Source organism: Acipenser ruthenus, chromosome 41 (assembly GCF_902713425.1).
Source record: "Acipenser ruthenus chromosome 41, fAciRut3.2 maternal haplotype, whole genome shotgun sequence".
Lineage (NCBI taxonomy): Eukaryota > Metazoa > Chordata > Actinopteri > Acipenseriformes > Acipenseridae > Acipenser > Acipenser ruthenus.
The window spans coordinates 5,725,592-5,744,604 of NC_081229.1; the positions used below are offsets into that span (position 1 = coordinate 5,725,592).

The 19,013-nt window shown below is 46.6% G+C and overlaps 1 protein-coding gene across 1 annotated transcript in view; it reads left to right on the top strand.

Annotated features, from left to right (window-relative positions):
• The first annotated feature begins 965 nt into the window (after window positions 1–965).
• LOC117434001 (complement factor B-like) overlaps window positions 966–19,013 on the top strand; it is a 50,814-nt gene continuing 32,766 nt past the window's right edge. Inside the window, exons 1-5 of the mRNA XM_059010721.1 lie at window positions 966–1,046; window positions 12,448–12,666; window positions 13,124–13,309; window positions 13,536–13,709; window positions 18,228–18,329. Of these exons, the coding sequence (XP_058866704.1) occupies window positions 989–1,046; window positions 12,448–12,666; window positions 13,124–13,309; window positions 13,536–13,709; window positions 18,228–18,329 (739 nt within the window). The 5' untranslated portion in view covers window positions 966–988. The remainder of the gene's footprint in view (window positions 1,047–12,447; window positions 12,667–13,123; window positions 13,310–13,535; window positions 13,710–18,227; window positions 18,330–19,013) is intronic.

A 19,013-nucleotide genomic window follows, 5' to 3' on the forward strand; every position in this document is an offset into this window, starting at 1 on the left:
ATACACAGACACTGTCACACACACACACACACACACTGTCACGCAAAGACAGAGATACACAGACACTGTCACACACACACACACACACACACACACACAGACACTGTCACGCAAAGACAGAGATACACAGACACTGTCACACACACACACAGACACTGTCACGCAAAGACAGAGATACACAGACACTGTCACACACACACACACACACACACACACAGACACACACAGACACTGTCACGCAAAGACAGAGATACACAGACACTGTCACACACACACACACACAGACACAAGGACACTATCACACAAAGACAGAGACACACACACACACACACAGACACACGGACACTGTCACGCAAAGACAGAGACACACACACAGAGACACACGGACACTGTCACACAAAGACAGGGACACACATACACTCTCACACACACACACAGAGAGACACACGGACACTGTCACGCAAAGAGTCACATGCACAGACACATAGATACTGTCATGTATAGAGACACACCAAACTGTACATTCACTCCCTGTTTAGCAAGATGTGGAGTCCTAATACTTGCTGCGCAGGGAGTGTGAATCTACAGTGTGGGGGTGTACATTTTTAGGTATTTGTATTTTTGTTGATGTAAAAGAAACCACAGTTATTTTTTGTAGGTCACTTACTGTATGACTCCCCCTGCACACCACGCAGTTGTGCCTTTACCTGGGGGGACTCTTGGGCACCCATAAAGCTCTCTCTCTCTATATATATATATAAACAACATATAGATATTGAGACCTCCCACACATTAGGAGAGGCAATACAATGACTGGAGGAAATCAATAAAAAGGTCAAACTGAGTTATTTGTTTATCTTTCTGTGTAATGTTCCTCTGTGATAATAAAAAAGTTTGTTTGAGTTTGGGTTAATAAATGATAAGGAGTGGGATATATGTTGCCTGATTATTTGTAGATTTCATCAGTTCTGCAGTCCCACAGTTCACAATGCTGGCTGTACCGTGGATATTCACAGTTTTAACTCTGCTTCTATGCGCAGATGCAAGTAAGTGTGTTTCATTGATCTCTTTTCCATATCTATATCTATCTATCTATCTATCTATCTATCTATCTATCTATCTATCTATCTATCTATCTATCTATATATATACCATACAATACATATTGTTTTATGCATTCAGACTATGGTAACATTTTATTTTTGATGGCATAAATAAATAATCATTTCATTGATACAGAATGTACCCTTTCAGTGAAGTTCTGTTACATGTGCTGCTACCTGTAGGGGTTAACTGTAAATCCAATACAGTCTAGTCTAGTGATCTTAAACTGCAGTTGCAATGTATATCTAATACAGTCTCGTCTAGTGATCTTAAACTGCACTTACAATGTAATTCTAGTAGTCTAGTCTAGTGATCTCAAATTGCAGTTACTGTGTAATTCTAGAAGAGTCTAGTGATCTTAAACTGCAGTTACAATGTAATTCGAGTACAGTATAGTCTAGTGATCTTAAACTGCAGTTACAATGTAATTCCAGTAGTCTAGTCTACTGATCTGAAACTGCAGTTAAAATCTAATTCTGATACAGTCTAGTCTAGTGATCATAAATGTCAGTTACAATGTGGTTTACACTGTTGTCCAATACGTTATACACTTGCCACGTGGTGAATTGCATTTTGATTCATAAATAAAGAATGAGTAATAAGACACCGTCATCAGGCAGGTGATCTCACAGTGTATGCATGTGCATGTTGACCTTTTTGTGCGTTTGTTGTTGAAATGGTAAGATGAAAAGCAGTGCGTAAGAGTGTTTTTGGTCATTGTGTGTTCTTTACTTTCTTGGTTACTGCTTTTCGATGATCTGCTAAAATTGTGTATAAACGGAGGATTTATACATACTTGACTTGAGGGAGGTGAGGTAAGCGACATGAAAAGGAAAACAAATCCATACCATCTAGTTCAATGTGAGTGTCAACCCTGCTGTGGGAGATAGCTTTGCAATACAAGTGAGGCCATTTGGGTGGCAGAGGGGGTTAAATTCCTCCTGCAAAATCACATGGGAATGTGGCCAGAGCTGACAATTGAATATACGAACATACAAAATTCTAGAACGAGAAAAGGCCATTCAGCCCACCTATGCTCCCTCGCTTTGATGCAAGGGTGGTCCATTAACACGCAGGAGAGGGAAAGCAAAAAAACCCTAACTAGGTTATAGGAAATTAAACCTCTGAGAATCCATGGCTAAACAGACCACCATTCCTCCAGACGGCTAGCTAAAGTTCTTATTATGGTCACAGAGAGGGTTATACAGTATTGTTCATGACAGCATCCAGTCTATTTTTTTTTCTTTTTTTTTAATTTAGTTGTTGCCAATTATTTTTTATTATTTTCTCCACAATTTGGAAATGGCCAATTATTTTTAGGCTCAGCTCACCGCTACCACCCCTGCGGTGACTCAGGAGTGCGAAGACGAACACACGCTGTCCTCCGAAGCGTGTGCCGTCAGCCGACCGCTTTTTTTTATCAAACTGTGGACTCACCATGCAGCCACCCAAGAGCTACAGCGTCGGAGGACAACGCATCTCTCGTGCAGCTTACAGGCAAGCCGCAGGCCCCCGGCCAGACTACAGGTGTCGCTGGTGTGCAGTGAGCCGAGGACACCCTGGCCAACCTAACCCTCCCTCCTCCCGGGCGGTGAGCGCCGCCCCCTGGAAGCTCCCGTCCTCGGTCGGCAAAGGAATAGCCTGGACTCGAACTCATGACGTCCAGACTATAGAGCGCATCCTGCACTCCACGTGGAGCGCCTTTACTGGATGCGCCACTCGGGAGCCACATCATCCAGTCTATTCTTGAAGGATCTGATAGTCTCTGCTTCAACAACTCTGTCCGGCAGCCTGTTCCAATGGTTCATCACCCTTTCTGTGAAAAAGCTCCTTCTCCCCTCGGTTCTGAATATGCCCTTCTTCAGCTTCCACCTGTGGCCCCTGGTTCTGTTCTCAGCAGTTACTTTGTTAAACCCCTTGAACAATTTTAAATACATCTATTAAGTCACCTCTGGCTCTGCTGAGTTAGAGTGACTTTAGAGCAATCACTCAGGTTCAAACTGAGACATCCCTAACAAAGAAAGCAAGAGAAGAAAATAACCAACAACTATTATGTATTTTATAACTATTTATTTGAAAACTGCAAAATGCAAATGACAAAAGATAGTGCACACATTTGAACCAACAACAATTATAGAACAAATATAACTATGTACATGCTATTCACAGATTTATCTGTAAGTATCCAGAGTGTGATACTTTTCAAAGCAGACACCTGTCTATCACAAAACTATCTGCGCTTACAGGTGCTTGCATGTCTCCACCCCCCTCCACATCTGGCTCATCATGATCGCTTTCTTCATTTTCCTCCTCTGACTCGTCACTTTGAGAAAAATGAATTTCTTCTTCACTGGATTCTTCTAAATCTCCATCTAAACTACTTTCCATCATCTCTGCAAGGTCTTCAGGCTGCCATGTCTTTCTCCGCAGTCTGCTCTCTGCCATGATGCTCTCTCCAAGTCCTGTCTCTGTGCTTCTTTGCTCAAATCATTTTTCTCCGGCTTTTGAAGAGATACTTGGCTGGTTCTGCCTTGTTTCTGATTAGACACGACTGAGGAACACCCTCTGTCAGCTTTCTCCACTCAGAGCCGACACATGGCCTTTAAAACAAGGTTTTCTGCAATCTTGGACCAGGTCCGACAAAGAACCGCAAAGGGTTATAATGATTAGAATTGATGCTGGTGATAGGGATAGAGCTACAACTGGAGCTAGAGCTAGAGCTGGAGCTGGAGCTAGAGATGGGATGGAGGTGGAGGTGGAGGTGGTGGGGGTGTGAAAAGTGTTGAATTTAAATCAAGGGAAGTAATGTTAAAACTTTACAATGCATTAGTGTTAGAGGGTAGTAGGTGTAGTTTTTGGGAGGACCAGCAATGACCGCGTCAGGGCGAAACGACTAACCACACCAGAACTCCCAGTATGATCATTTTCAAGTCGCTCGCCCCGACTTCGGGCTGCCCTATGCAACGCCACAAGAGATCGGGATTACAGTGGGACCCTATTACGCCCCCGTCACATATCCCCCCCCCCCTCAGAGTGGAGCCGTAGGCCCACTCGGCCTCTTCTTACTTCCCCAATTGGCCCCCTTCCCTCGAGAAAAAGTCAGCATTTTGATGTTCCTTACCCGCACGATATTTAACTGTATAGTTAAAGGGTTGCAGCGCCAGACTCCACCGAGTAATCCGGGCGTTCGTGTCCCTCATCGTGCTTAGCCACTTAAGAGGAGCGTGATCTGTGACAAGGGTAAACGGTCGTCCCAGGAGATAATAGCGAAGCGAATTCATGGCCCATTTAATGGCCAAGCACTCCTTCTCTATGACGGAGTAGTTACGCTCACGTGGAGCCATTTTTTTACTAAGGTATAGCACAGGATGCTCCACTCCGTCTATCTCCTGGGACAAAACAGCCCCCAGACCCACATCCGAAGCGTCAGTCTGGATGATGAATTCCCGGCTGAAATCTGGAGCTATCAACACAGGGGCCTGGGACAGAATCTCCTTAATCCTATCAAACGCTCCCTGACACTGCCCTGTCCACTGCACAGAATTTGGGGCACCCTTCTTGGTGAGGTTGATCAAAGGACTAACAATGGTGGAATACTCGGGGATGAAACAGCGGTAATAGCCTGCCAGTCCTAAAAGCGATCTCACCTGGGCCTTGGTCCGAGGAACCGACGTGTCCACCAACTCCTGGACCTTGGAGGCTACCGTCTTCACTCTACCATTACCCATAATGAAGCCAAGATATTGGGTCTCGGTTTTGCCAAACGCGCATTTCCCCAGATTAGCTGTTAGCCCTGCTTCTCTCAGAGACTGAAGGACAGATGAGAGTCTAACTAAATGCTCCCTCCAGGTGGAGCTAAACACTACCACGTCATCAATACACCCTGCCACATACTAACGATGTGGGGCCAACACCTTGTCCTTCATTCTGTGGAAAGTCGCCGGGGCTCCATGAAATCCAAAAGGCATGGTCTGGAAATGAAACAAGCCCCCCAGGGTCGCAAATGCGGTTTTCTCCCTACAGCTGGATGTTAACGGGATTTGCCAATATCCCTTTGCGTTGACCTTCCGAAAATCTACACAGAAACGGGTGGTGCCGTCCTTCTTAGGTACCGTTACCACTGGACTGCACCACTCGCTCTGGGAAGGCTGCACAACTCCAAGCTCAAGCATACTGTCCACCTCCCGTTGCATGACCCCCTGTTGACTTTCCGGGATCCGGTATGGCCGCTGCCGAACAGTGACACCTGGAGGAGTGATAATAGCATGTTCGATGACATCAGTCCTACCGGGCACCTCAGAAAAACGTCATCGAATTCCTGTTCCATACCACATCATTATTATTATTTATTTCTTGGCCGACGCCCTTATCCAGGGCGACTTACAATTGTTACAAGATATCACATTATTTTTACATACAATTACCCATATATACAGTTGGGTTTTTTACTGGAGCAATCTAGGTAAAGTACCTTGCTCAAGGGTACAGCAGCAGTGTCCCTTACCGGGAATTGAACCCACAACCCTCTGGTCAAGAGTCCAGAGCCCTAACCACTACTCCACACTGCTGCCCTCAATTGAATTCCTCAATCAATGACCTCAGCTCTACCTTCTGCCGGGGAAGCAACTGTTCCCCCATCATAATCGAAACTGTCTGACCCAGTGGCCCCACTTCAGGACCAAAATCCTCGCCGGGGCTATCGTGGGTAATAAACAAGGCCTCTCTCTATCCACGGCTTTAAGAAATTTATATGGTAAATTTGGAGGGGTCTACGGTGGCCGGGCTGCCTAATCTCATAATTAACTTTTCCCACTGCCCGCACCACCTCATATGGGCCTTGCCACTTGGCAAACAGTTTCGATTCCGAGGACGGAAGAAGCAACAGTACCTAAGCTACCTAAGAAGCAAAAGGTCCGAATTCTAGCTTTTTTATTGTACTGTTGCTGTTGCAATTGCTGAGCGTTACGTAGGTTCTCTTGAGCCAATCGACCGACCAATTCCAGGGGGTCTCGGAGCAGTAGCACATATTTAACTACATTTTTTGAAGAAGTTGTCTGCTCCTCCCAACCCTCACGCACTAGATCGAGGATGCCTCGGGGTTGTCTCCCGTACAGCAGCTCGAACGGGAAGCTCTGTGGCAACTCTCTCACAGCGAACATAAGGAAAGGAAGGAGCCGCATCCAATGCTTCTGTTCCTGATCTACAAATCGCCTCAACATCTGCATTAAAGTTTGATTAAAGCACTCCACCAGTCCATCAGTCTGAGGATGGTACACAGACGTCCTGATGGGGCGAATTTTTAGAATTTGATACCTTTTTCAAGGTGTCTGACATAAAGTTGGTTCCCTGGTCCGTCAGAATCTCTTTGGGGATCCCTACTCTTGACATAATCTGTACTAGTTATTTCGCTATAGCGACAGCACTAGTGGACCGGAGCGGCACCGCCTCTGGATATCGCGTAGCATAATCCACCACTACTAGAATGTGCGTGTATCCAGAGTCGGCGGGTTGCACCGGCCCCACTATGTCTACCACTATTCGTTCAAAGGGGGTTCCCACAAGGTGCACTGGGACCAGCGGAGCCGGGCAAACTCGAGCCGGTGCCACCCTCTGGCACTCGGGACACTCCGCCACATATCTCCTCACATCATCGTGCAGTCCCATCCAATAAAACCGGGCCAATATCCGTTCCAGGGTTTTTTCCCAGCCCAGTTGGCCTGAAAATGGAATGTCATGTGCTAGTCGCATGACCTCTCGGCGAAAAGACCCCGGAACCAATAATTGTGTTACGGTCTGTCCTGTGCCCGGGGCTTGGGATACCCTATACAGTAGGTGCCCAGCCATGACGAAGTGAGGAAATGTGAGCGGCCCGCAACCGTCAACTTCCTTCCCCTCGACAGACCGGACCAGCCCCCGGATGTGCACCAGAGTGGGGTCGTTAGCTTGCTCCTACTCTAGGTCCACATCCCGGTCCCATACTCGCGGCATGTCGAGCGGAGGTTCGGTAGCTTCCGCCCTGGGCTCCTCAGTAGCCAGTTCCCGCTGGTCATACTGAACACCCACCCCCTTCAGTTTCCGTTTGGTAAGCTGAGGAGACTCTCCCACAAGCCCTCAGCCTTGCCTTGATACTGCCCACTCCAGTTTCTCGGCCCTTCGCTCTTGTTTAGTTTTACGGGGCCGGAACTTAGCGGTAAACATATCGGCTTTCAGCGGAAAGATCCGGCCAATTGAATCTCCCACTGAGGCCACCCCTTCTCCAGTCGGTGGCCGGGTCGTTCTAACCTTAAGCTCTGAGTAATAAGGCCAGTCTCGACCCAAAATTATAGGGTACGGAACCCACTTCTCGACGGCCACAACTACATGGCACGTCTGACCATCTATGGTCAATCTAACTTTAGTGGTTGGGTATAGCTTGGTGTCTCCGTGGATACACGAAATTGCCACAGTTCCCTGCGGCCACCCAGCCACCCCCTCCATGAGAGCTTCACGAATTATGGTGTGGTTGCACCCCGAGTCCACTAAAGCGTGGGTGCTCACTTTCCCAATAACCACAGACACAATGCAAGGCCCCTTCCGTCCCTTTCCCCGGTACTCACCCTCCAGTGCAGCTGGATAGCGAGAGGCCACATCACATTCCATGGCGGCGGGACACATCCTGGCAATATGCCCAGTGGCACCGGAAGCAGATGAGAGGGGGTGGCGTTACTGACGCCGGCTGCTTGTTCCCTACCCCACCACTTGGTGAGTTCCAGGGAGATGATCTAGCCCAGCTGGGGGCTAACCTCATTCTCCACTTTGGAGGCGAGGCGCCCGATGGGTCGATGGAAGCCACCGGCTTCGGTGGGGGTCGGGGGGCTGGAGTCGGGGCCTTCAGTTTCACTGGAGCCGGGCTGGGGTCCTGTCGAAGGGCTGCATCTTCATACGCCTCCGCCAGTTCCACTGCTCGCTCCATGGTGTTTGGGGTGTTCCTGGCCACCCAGTCCCGGGTTCCTGGTTCCAACACCGACAAGAACTGGTCGACAGCCACCGACTCCATCAACTGTTGTTTGGTACGTTCCCCGGGTCACAGCCATTGAGTGAGGTGGTCCCAGAGCTGTTGAGCGATGATGCGCGGGCGGGCTCCCTTCAGCCGGACATATTGTCGGAATTGACAGCAGTGAGACTCAGGGGTGATATTCAGCCGTTGTAGTATAACCACCTTCACTTGCTGATAGTCCCTGGCAGCTTCATTGCTCAGGGCCCGGTAGGCTGCCTGTGCTTCTCCCGACAGGCATGTGGCAAGCTGCGCCGCCCAACACTCAACCGGCCAAGACGACGCTTCGGCGACCCGTTCAAACGTCGTGAGGAACGCTTCTGGGTCGTCCTCAGACGTCATCTTTTGAAGCCGAATCTTAGGCAGCGGCTGCCCCGCTGGTGCTGCTGCCGTGGGCGCCTGAGTCTGTGCTAGTACCAGGGACTGCACCGCTTGGCACATCGCCGCCACCTTCTCTGAGATCTCCAACATGTGGGCCATCCTCTCGACATCCCGCTGTGCATCTCGCTCCTCCGTCCCGGTGTCGCTCCTGGTCCTGTAGGAGGGCCTTCAGGGTGTGCTGGTCCAAAGACATCCCACTTCTAAAACCACGTGTTAGAGGGTAGTATGTGTAGTCTTATGGAGGACCAGCAATGACGTCACACACACAGGAAGCTTGTGGGCAAACCTGGCGACTGAGTAGTGGTTTATTGATTAAAAATAAACAAAAAAAAACAACAGGGCCAAAGCCACAGTCAGCACCCAGGCAGGGTAGCAGGTATTACAAAAATAAACACAAAACCCCTGGTAGTACCAACTATGGTAGAACCGGGTTAAGAATAAAAAGAGTAAACAAACAAGTCCCACACAATAATAATATAGAACACCAAAAAGATAGTAGCTGTCGTTCTTTAACCCTTTGCAGTCTATTTATTAAATGCGCGTCAGGCGCGTCAGGTCCAATTTATTTTCACATGCGCAGTTAATTTTAGATGCGCTGTTTAAAAGTATTTTTTTCCACAGTCAAATGGGTTTAAAAGGCCCGGCATATCAACAAAGCACTCACTAGGCATCTCCAGCCCGCCCCACCCTTTCGTTTGCTATCGCTTTCACATATGCTAAGAAATAAATAATAATAATAATAATAATAGTCGTACATATCGATCACTCGTTTTATCACCAAACTCCTCAATAATGCAATCCAAGTCATTATTTTATTACTATAACATCTAAAAAAAAAAAAAAAATTATCGGCTTGTCTCGGCTCCTGTCGCTCCCACTCGGCCATTGAATGGTTTTCTCTGCTTTTTCCGGAGAAAAAACGACTAGAAACCCGTTTTTTGCGTTTTTTTGATGATGTCGGACAGGGTCCGACAATGGACCGGATAGGAATAATTGCAATGTCAGATCAGGTCCGACAATGGACCGCAAAGGGTTAAAGGGCCACGTTAGTGGTGGTGGCGCTGTGTCTGCAGTTTGCTCCTTCCAACACTAGCTGCGGCATACTCCAGCACTCACTGCCCTGAGTGGAAACGAGACTTCCGTGTACCTCCGAAGCACACACTCGAGAAGAGAAGGAGAAAGTAGTTGGGACACAGGCAGCCGCCTGTTCAGGGATCTGGAATAGGAGCAGAGGAAAGTAGCAACACACACACAACAGCACAGCGCACTCCTGTTGCTAACCCAGGACAGAGAGCCCGAATGCAGAAACAGCGCAGCCTAAATACTGCCCAACCCCGCCTCTGCAATCAGCTAATGCCCCCACCTCAGCCAACCGGCGGACACAGCACAGCTGACTGCAGAAAGCGAGCTTGGTGACCACGCGGTTCCGCGTCAGGGCGAAACGACCAACCACACCAGAACTCCCAGTATGATCATTTTCAGGTCGCTCGCCCCGACTTCGGGCTGCCCTATGCAACGCCACAAGAGATCGGGAGGGCGGATTACAGTGGGTCCCTATTACATCCCCGTCACAATTAGTAAGACCTCACCTAGAATATTGTGTTCAGTTCTGCTCACCTCGTTACAAAAAGGATATTGCTGCTCTAGAAAGAGGGGAAAGAAGAGGGACCCAGATTATCCCGGGTTTAAAGGGCGTATGCAGACAGGCTAAAATAATTGAATCTATTCAGTCTTGAACAAAGAAGACTACACAGTGATCTGATTCAAGCATTCAAAATTCTGAAAGGTATTGACAGTGTCGACCCAGGGTACTTTTTCTACCTGAAAAAAGAAACAAGAGTGAGGGTCTGGAACCAACTCCCCAGTAATGTTGTTGAAGATGACACCCTGTGATCCTTGAAGAAGCTGCTTGATGAGATTCTGGGATCAATAAGCTACTAACAACCAAAAGAGCAAGATGGGCCTGATCACCTCCTCTCGTTTGTAAACTTTCTTATGTTCTTATGTGTATGTAGAGATAGAGGTGGAGGTGGAGGTGGAGATGGAGGTGGAGGTGGACATAGAGGTGGAGGTGGAGATGGAGATGGAGATGGAGATGGAGATGGAGGTGGAGATGGAGATAGAGATGGAGGTGGACATAAAGGTGGAGGTGGAGATGGAGATGGAGGAAGAGGTGGACATAGAGGTGGAGATGGAGGTGGAGATGGAGATGGAGATGGAGATGGAGATGGAGATGGAGATGGAGGTGGAGATGGAGATGGAGGTGAAGGTGAAGATAGAGGTGGAGATGAAGATGGAGGTGGAGATAGAGATGGAGGTGGAAGTGGAGATGGAGGTAGAGATAGAACTTGCAGGTGAAATGAGGAATGTGGGTGTGATCTTCAACCCAAATCTTTCTTTTGAGACACACATCTGGAATATTACTGAAATGTATTTTTATCATCAAAGAAATATCACCAAATTGAGAAGTATTCTTTCCCACTCAGACACTGAGAAATTGGTGCATGCTTTTGTATCTTCCAGAATTGATTACTGTAATGTCCTATTCTCTGGTACTCATAGCCATGTTATATCTAGACTGCACCTGTGTCTAGTCAGCGATTGATTTTGAACAGCACTGGTTTATAATGATTCATGTCCAATTGATGGTTAAAAGTTGAACATAGTTCTCTTTATTGGTTCCAATATTCAGCAGTTAGACACATTATTCTTAACATTATCATTATACACATGTAGCAACAAGCATTAGGAGTCAGGTATTTTACCTTTCCTCTGGGATCACGGGCAGGCACACACCTTCAGGTGAATAGGAGGACTTGTACCCCATTTACACTAGCCACTGTTAAGCTGACTGAGAGGTCTTTTTTATTGTGTAAGCAGCCGGCTCAGGTCCAGCCCAGGTCCAGCCGTCCTGCTCCAGAAGGAGCTCTGTGATAGCTTTGGTCTGTTTTTTGCTCTGCTGTGAACATAGCAGTCCCTAATACAGCTCACATTTGCCACATACACTCGTGGGCAACGCCCCCATTGTCAGCGTCAAACAGGCACAGACAACAGCAACAGGAAGTTGTGATTGTTACTCGGACAACAACCAAAAAAATATGCTTGACAGAACGCTGATAGAGACAGATGATTCCAAAATACAAACAAACTTTTATATTTTTGCTATAATGTGAAAAGACTTTTCATAATTCATGTGGGATAAATGTGAAACAAACCTAGTTGCCACGAATCTTTATTGTCACAAATATTATTTTTCCGACATATCTACAAATGTAACCTGTGATCGTATTTTGATACTGTGGCGGAGTGTCCCGCCCCTTTGTTTATTATTGTATTTGTATTATGATTTTTATATATATATATATATATATATATATATATATATATGTTTGTGTGCAGACAGACTAAAGCCGTCCGATATTATTATTTGTTGCGTGAGACCGGTGAAAAGCTGGTCTCATAATATATAGTCACATGGATGGGGTTAAAATCCCCATTCATAAAAACCTCACGCAGATCTCCCGAGTTTATTAATTGATTAATTGTTGCTAATCCAAAACCAGCACAATACTTGTTTGTTGTCAGTTTATTGTTTATTTGTTTGGCCAACGCTCCTTTTTGTTTGTCTAGTTTTGTGTTTGTTTAAATCTTTTATTTTCTATTATTTAAAAAGCATTGAGCGCCACTGCGCCTCCTTTCACCCGCCATTCATTGTTTTGGTTTCTGTTTCTGGTCTCACGTCACCCCTGCAAAGCCATCACTTTCACCGATACATATCAATATGAGGAAGTATTTGGTTTTGTGGGTGTCTCTATCTAGAATTATCTCTGTTTGTCTGTCTCTGTCTGTGTCTCTCTCTCTGTCCCATGTGTGTCTGTGTCTCTCTGGTTATCGCTGTGTCTCTAACTGTGTGCCTGTGTTTCCCTCAGGCCCTCGTCGTAGGACTGTTGACTGCGCTATGGACTCCATCAAGATTAACGGGGGCAGCTACTGGCCGACTGGCGTGAGCCGCAGCAGCGTGGTGAAGTACAGCTGCCCCCAGGGCATGTACCCCTACCCCGTGCAGAGCCAGAAGTGCAATCGCTATGGGCGCTGGAGCCCCCTGAAGACACCGACGGGGGGCACAGTCAGCAAGGTGGTCTGCAAGTGTGAGTCCCGGGCGAACCGTCACAGGAGCAGCACCACAAACTCAGCAAACTCACCCAACTAAAATTTCCTTTCTTGCTGTAGATGTGATTTGCCATTGAGTTTAATACGCTTCTTTCAGTAACACTACAACCCAGCAAACTCGATGACAGATGCTTTATGGGAAGCCCTTCTGATTGAAGACATTGAAATGTTTGTCATTGAATTTCCCTTGAGTCTCTCTGAATTTACCACAGAAACACACAACAAACTCTGCAAACTCCATGGCAAAGGTCTATCTCATTGAATTTAATTTGAGTTTGATTTTAATATTTATAATGTGTGGGATGGTGGGTGGGAGTCTGGATAATCAAACTACCTCCCTGAAAAGAATGATTTAACTGTACTGAGTGAAGCCCTACCCTGGACTGCATGGGCCGTGTGTGAGTGATTCTTTCTGTGTCTCTCTCTGACTCTCAGGGATCAGCTGCCCAGACCCTTCCAGACTGGAGCACGGGTCGATGGAGCCCATGCTGAGGGAGTACCTTGTGGGAAACATCACCTCCTACAGCTGCTTTGAGGGGTACCAGCTACGGGGGTCCCCCACTCGAACCTGCCAGCCCAACGGGAAATGGAATGGAGAGAACCCCATCTGTGACAACGGCTGTGAGTGAGAGGAGCGAGAGAGAGGGTAGAGAGAGAGGGAAGAGGGGAAAGGGGAAAGAGGGAGAGGGAGGGGAGGAGAGAGTGTGACAATGGTTGTGATTGAGGGGGAGAGGGGAGGAAGGAGGGAGGGGAGAGTGTCCGGTCTGTGCTTCATACTCATCATTAATTGGCTCCCCTTTAACCTTGTGTGTGACGTTGCCCTCTTGATCCCTCCCTCCCTGCACAGCAGAACACTGTCCTAACCCAGGCACCCCACCCGGCTCCCGCAGGACAGGGGACAGGTTCGGGATCGATGACAAGGTGACCTACCGGTGCGACAGAGGCCTCTTCATGTTCGGGTCTGCAAAGCGGGAGTGCCAGGAGAACCATGAGTGGACTGGCACCGAGCCAGCCTGCTACTGTGAGTGCAAAGCAGCGGGTTTATAAAGAGCACAGATCTGCAAATGACATCTGTCTTATACCTCTTTTCCACTGTACAACTGAGCCATGCCGGGGCAGAGCCGAACAACCCCCGCATGGCTCAGGAGAAACCAGGTTGGTTTTTCACTGCATAGCCGAGCCATGCAGCTGACGTCACACGCAACAAGTGTCTCAAGTCGTAGGTAGATTATGCAGTATTAAGAGCTGCTGTATTTGAGTTGTGGATCCAGAGGTTATGGCAAAATTACTGTAGCCACCAGGAATGTTATTTTGTCAAAGTTAATGATATTTAACTTTAAGTTGAGAAAAGGAATCCTCTTATGTTAGCACACGTTTCCTTTCCAGCTCACAAAAGAATACAGAAGCAACGGTGCACCTAGAAAGCTCTGGTTATTTGTCTCAGTGAATAATATGTTTAAAACTTTCCCCTTCTGATGCAATGCGGTTTGCCATATTAGTGTATATCCATAGGCTATCGTTTGAATGGCAAGCGCCACACATTAAAATACAATTACATGTTTAATGGCGGATTTTCTTTATTTGATTTGTTTCAAATAAATGCACAGTTCATTCATATACATACAATAATAATGTCTGTTTCTCACACAGCACACCGTACCAAACAATAAAGCTTATTTTAAGATAAAAAAAATAAATACAGCTTGTGTCAGAGTGGTTGTAGTGTGCAGGTGTGGTGACATCACAGACCGGGAAGAAGTGCAACACGACAAAAAGGTCCGGGCTGAAACTGAAGCGCTACGGCTGTGCTCAGTGTTTTATTAAAATAATAAACAAACAGCTTAAACAAAAAAAACACTTTTTCAAAACAAAAGGGCACGGCGGCCAAACAAATAAACAATAACGAAAAACATGTGTATTTTGGATATATAGCAGTTGTTTTCTCTCAATTCAGACTCATGTCTCTTATCTCTTGTCTCACCTCGGACACTCTTCCCCTAATGAGTCGAGAGTGGGTCCTTTTATATTTATGGCTGGAGCCTTAATTACCTATTAATAAATGACCTTATTAAGGCTCCAGACACATTCCCACGAGAGTTTTTAGGGATGGGGTATTAGCCCCATCCACACTGACTATACATTATAAGACAGGCTGACTATACATTATAAGACAGGCTGACTGTACATTATAAGACAGGCTGACTATACATTATAAGACAGGCTGACTATACATTATAAGACAGGCTGACTATACATTATAAGACAGGCTGACTATACATAATAAGACAGGCTGACTATACATTATAAGGCTCAAATAGTAAATAATAAAAGACAGACGGTGCTCGACCGCCCGCACATAACACAATAATAATGATTAGGATGGACGGCTTTGTCCCCCCGCATACAAATACAATAATAATAATACAAACACATCGTATATAATATACACAAGGGGTGGGCACCCCGTCACACAGCTCGATTGGGAAATCCTGCCTCTCTCGCAATTCTGCGACTCGGTTTCTTTGCAAAATCGGATTAGAAAATGCAACACATTTCTTGCAACTTATTTGCAGTTCCTAAAATATCTTTAGTTTTAAGTAGATTTGAAAGCACATATTATTTACAAATTCAAGGTGTGGTGATGGGATCTGCAATGGCACCACATTATGCAATGTATATATTGTAACTTTTCAGAGAAGGCAGAAAACTTAAAAGACACTTGTTTCTGTTCAAGGCTTTATTTCACCAGCTAGAGCCTGCACTTCCTCAGCATCCCAGGCTGTACTTTCCTCTCATCACACTCGCTGCCTGTCATGTTGTTTGTTGTTTGTCTTTCTGGAGTGTACTGACTGACGCAACATAATGACGAAAATCCTACCCCTGCCCCCGGTCCTGCTTGGCTCGGAGCCAAATTCAGATGTCTGGTGAAGATGGAGTTTCACGGTTATATTGCTCCTATATGTGCTCCTAAGTGGAAAGAAGTAGAGCAAGTTGTGAAAAAGCAAAGGCGTCATCATCTCTAGGGACTAATGGAGTTCCATACAGAGTGTTCAAGAGTGCTTCTGGAGTTCTACGAATCCTGTGGAAATTGGTGAAAGTGACATGGGAAAAACAGGTTGTACCACGAGCATGACGCCGAGCAGGTGGAGTCTTTATACCTAAAGAAAAAGATTCTACAAGCATCAGTCAGTTTCGCCCTATTTCCCTATTAAATGTGGAAGGCAAGATTTTCTTCAGCATTATTGCTCAGAGATTGTCAACTTACCTATTAAAGAACTGCTTCATTGACACTTCAGTACACAAAGCGGGCATTCCAGGTTTCAGCATGATCTGGCAACAAATTCAATCAGCTAAAAAGGAGAGGAAGGAGCTCCATGTGACATTCCTGGATTTGACTAATGCATATGGTTCAGTGCCACATGAACTTCTTTGGGCAGCATTTGATTTTTTCAGTGTACCGATGACAATAACAAATTTAGTGAAAGCCTACTTTGGAGATTTGCAATTTAGTTTTTCAACTTCAGAATTCAGCACTACATGGCAATGCCTAGAAGTTGGAATAATGGCAGGATGCACCATTTCTCCACTGGCTTTTACCATGGCAATGGAAGTAATTATTAGGGCATCAAAATGGGTAGTGGGAGTAGAGCGCTTGGGAATTGGTACGACGGGGTTCTAAAGGACACAGTTCATGTGGGAGAAATTAGACAACAAGCAGTGAAAGGGTTGAAGAGCATAGCAGCGCTTTACTGGCCAAACTGAAACTCTGGTGCTGTCGTTTGGTCTACTGCCAAGGATGCTGTGGCCACTGACTATGTATGAGGTTTCTTTGACAACAGTTGAGAAGCTGGAAGCTTTAATCAGTTCATACGTCAGGAAACGGTTGGGACTTCCACGCTGCCTCAGAAACTTTATGGTAAAGGAATACTACAGCTACCAGTCTCCGCTCTAACGGAGGAGTTTAAGTGCACAGAGTAAGGGAGGCAGCACCTGTGTTGACAACTGGAAGAAAGAGGGCGGCACAGAAAGCCGTGAAAGATGCAAAGGCTGCCCTTCGAATTGTTGATATCATGGGGCAAGTTCAGCATGGAAGAAGGGGTCTTGGTCTCAGTTCAGCTCCTCCTACATGGCACAAGGCAGCCCCAGCTCAACCGAGGAAGCTGGTAGTCAACGAAGTGCAAAAGCAGGAGGAGAGGATGAGGTGCATAAAGACCACTTCCCAGGCCATGCAGGGAGAATGGATGAGATGGGAGAGTGTGGAACAACGCAAGATCGGCTGGCAAGACCTATGGACAATGGAACAGAGCAGGATCAGTTTCCTCATCAGGTCAACATATGATGTTCTCCCATCACCACAGAACTTAAACCTCTGGGTAGGTAAGGATCCCTCATGTCCTTTGTGTTCATCACTTGTAACATTAAGGCACATTTTGACAGGATGTAAGGTGGGTCTTAGCCAAGGCCGGTTTACGTGATGCCATGACCAGGTGCTGCGATGTTTGGCCTCAGCATTGGAAGACAAGCGTAACATAACCAATAAGTTGCCACCAGTTCCATCAAAGTATTACACACAAAAGACAATATTCCTCCATCCAGGAAAGCAACCACCAAGAAAAGGTGTAAGAATCTATTATATATATTTATAAAACACTTATAAAACATTAATAAGCAGCATTTTATTATAAAGTGTTTCCAAATAAGGTATTGCTTTGTTACATATTTCATCGTGTTTCACAGTGGCAAATATACAGGAATGGCATTGTAACAAAGTGTTTACAGTCTTGCATGTGGCAGCGCGACTGTAGCTATTTATCATCGGGTCACGTTAATAATTGTGAGGGTTTCCTGCAAAATGTGTCCCTGTTTACATTCTGTTATTGGGTCGTTTAGACAGATGTGCAAGGCCCATAAACACGCCAGAGCGGAGGTGGAGCACTAGTGCAGTTCGTTCTGGACGGGATATTAGCAATATCCAATTAGAAAACATTTAAACAGAGACTGTCTTTAAAAGGCAAATGTAGGGGGAAAATACTGCAAAGGCTCATAGTCAGGAAGTATATCAGCGCTGCACAGGCTTCCGTGCACAAATACCTCACCTGCTGTGCAACGCTAATATGCTTCCCTGCCTCACTTCATGTACAGAAAGACGTCTAGACAAAACAATTGTCATAGACTGTTATAGTTCCTTCTCGTGATTTTAAAACACTTTTAATTGGCAGAAGTAGCCAAGACTGGCACATACCCCTATTTTTAAGATGTCCATATGGCTCTATGTTCAGCGGGACAGTTTGGGACAGTTCAGACTTTTCAACTCGCAACCCAATGCATTCTGGTACGTTTTACCTATCTCAGGTACCATTCTTACCTTTAAGAGAAGCAGGACTATGCTTACCACAATGCATTGGGTTGTGAGTTGAAAAGCCCGAACTATCCCAAACCGTCCTGCTGAACACGGAGCCATATGGTCACCTTACCCATTTTAATAATACAAACCCGTGTGTAACATTTTGTGGTGTCTGTTTGTTTCTTGTGTTTGCAGACAAGAACACCTATGACACACCAGAGGAGGCCTCTCAAGGCTTCTCAACCTCCCTCAATGCGCTGCTCCATGTAGCAGATTCAGACACACCTCCTAGTGAAGGTAAGAGGTGCTCGTCACCCAGGAAAGCAGAGCCTCTCACAGGGGTGTTAATATTCACAACGCTGCCCCTCACCCAGGAAAGCAGAGCCTCTCACAGGGGTGTTAATATTCACAGCGCTGCCCCTCACCCAGGAAAGCAGAGCCTCTCACAGGGGTGTTAATATTCACAGCGCTGCCCCTCACCCAGGAAAGCAGAGCCTCTCACAGGGGTGTTAATATTCACAGCGCTGCCCCTCACCCAGGAAAGCAGAGCCTCTCACAGGGGTGTTAATATTCACAACGCTGTCCCTCACCCAGGAAAGCAGAGCCTCTCACAGGGGTGTTAATATTCACAGCGCTGCCCCTCACCCAGGAAAGCAGAGCCTCTCACAGGGGTGTTAATATTCACAGCGCTGCCCCTCACCCAGGAAAGCAGAGCCTCTCACAGGGGTGTTAATATTCACAGCGCTGCCCCTCACCCAGGAAAGCAGAGCCTCTCACAGGGGTGTTAATATTCACAGCGCTGCCCCTCACCCAGGAAAGCAGAGCCTCTCACAGGGGTGTTAATATTCACAGCTCTGCACCTCACCCAGGAAAGCAGAGCCTCTCACAGGGGTGTTAATATTCACAGCTGCCTCTCACCCAGGAAAGCAGAGCCTCTCACAGGGGTGTTAATATTCACAGCTCTGCCCCTCACCCAGGAAA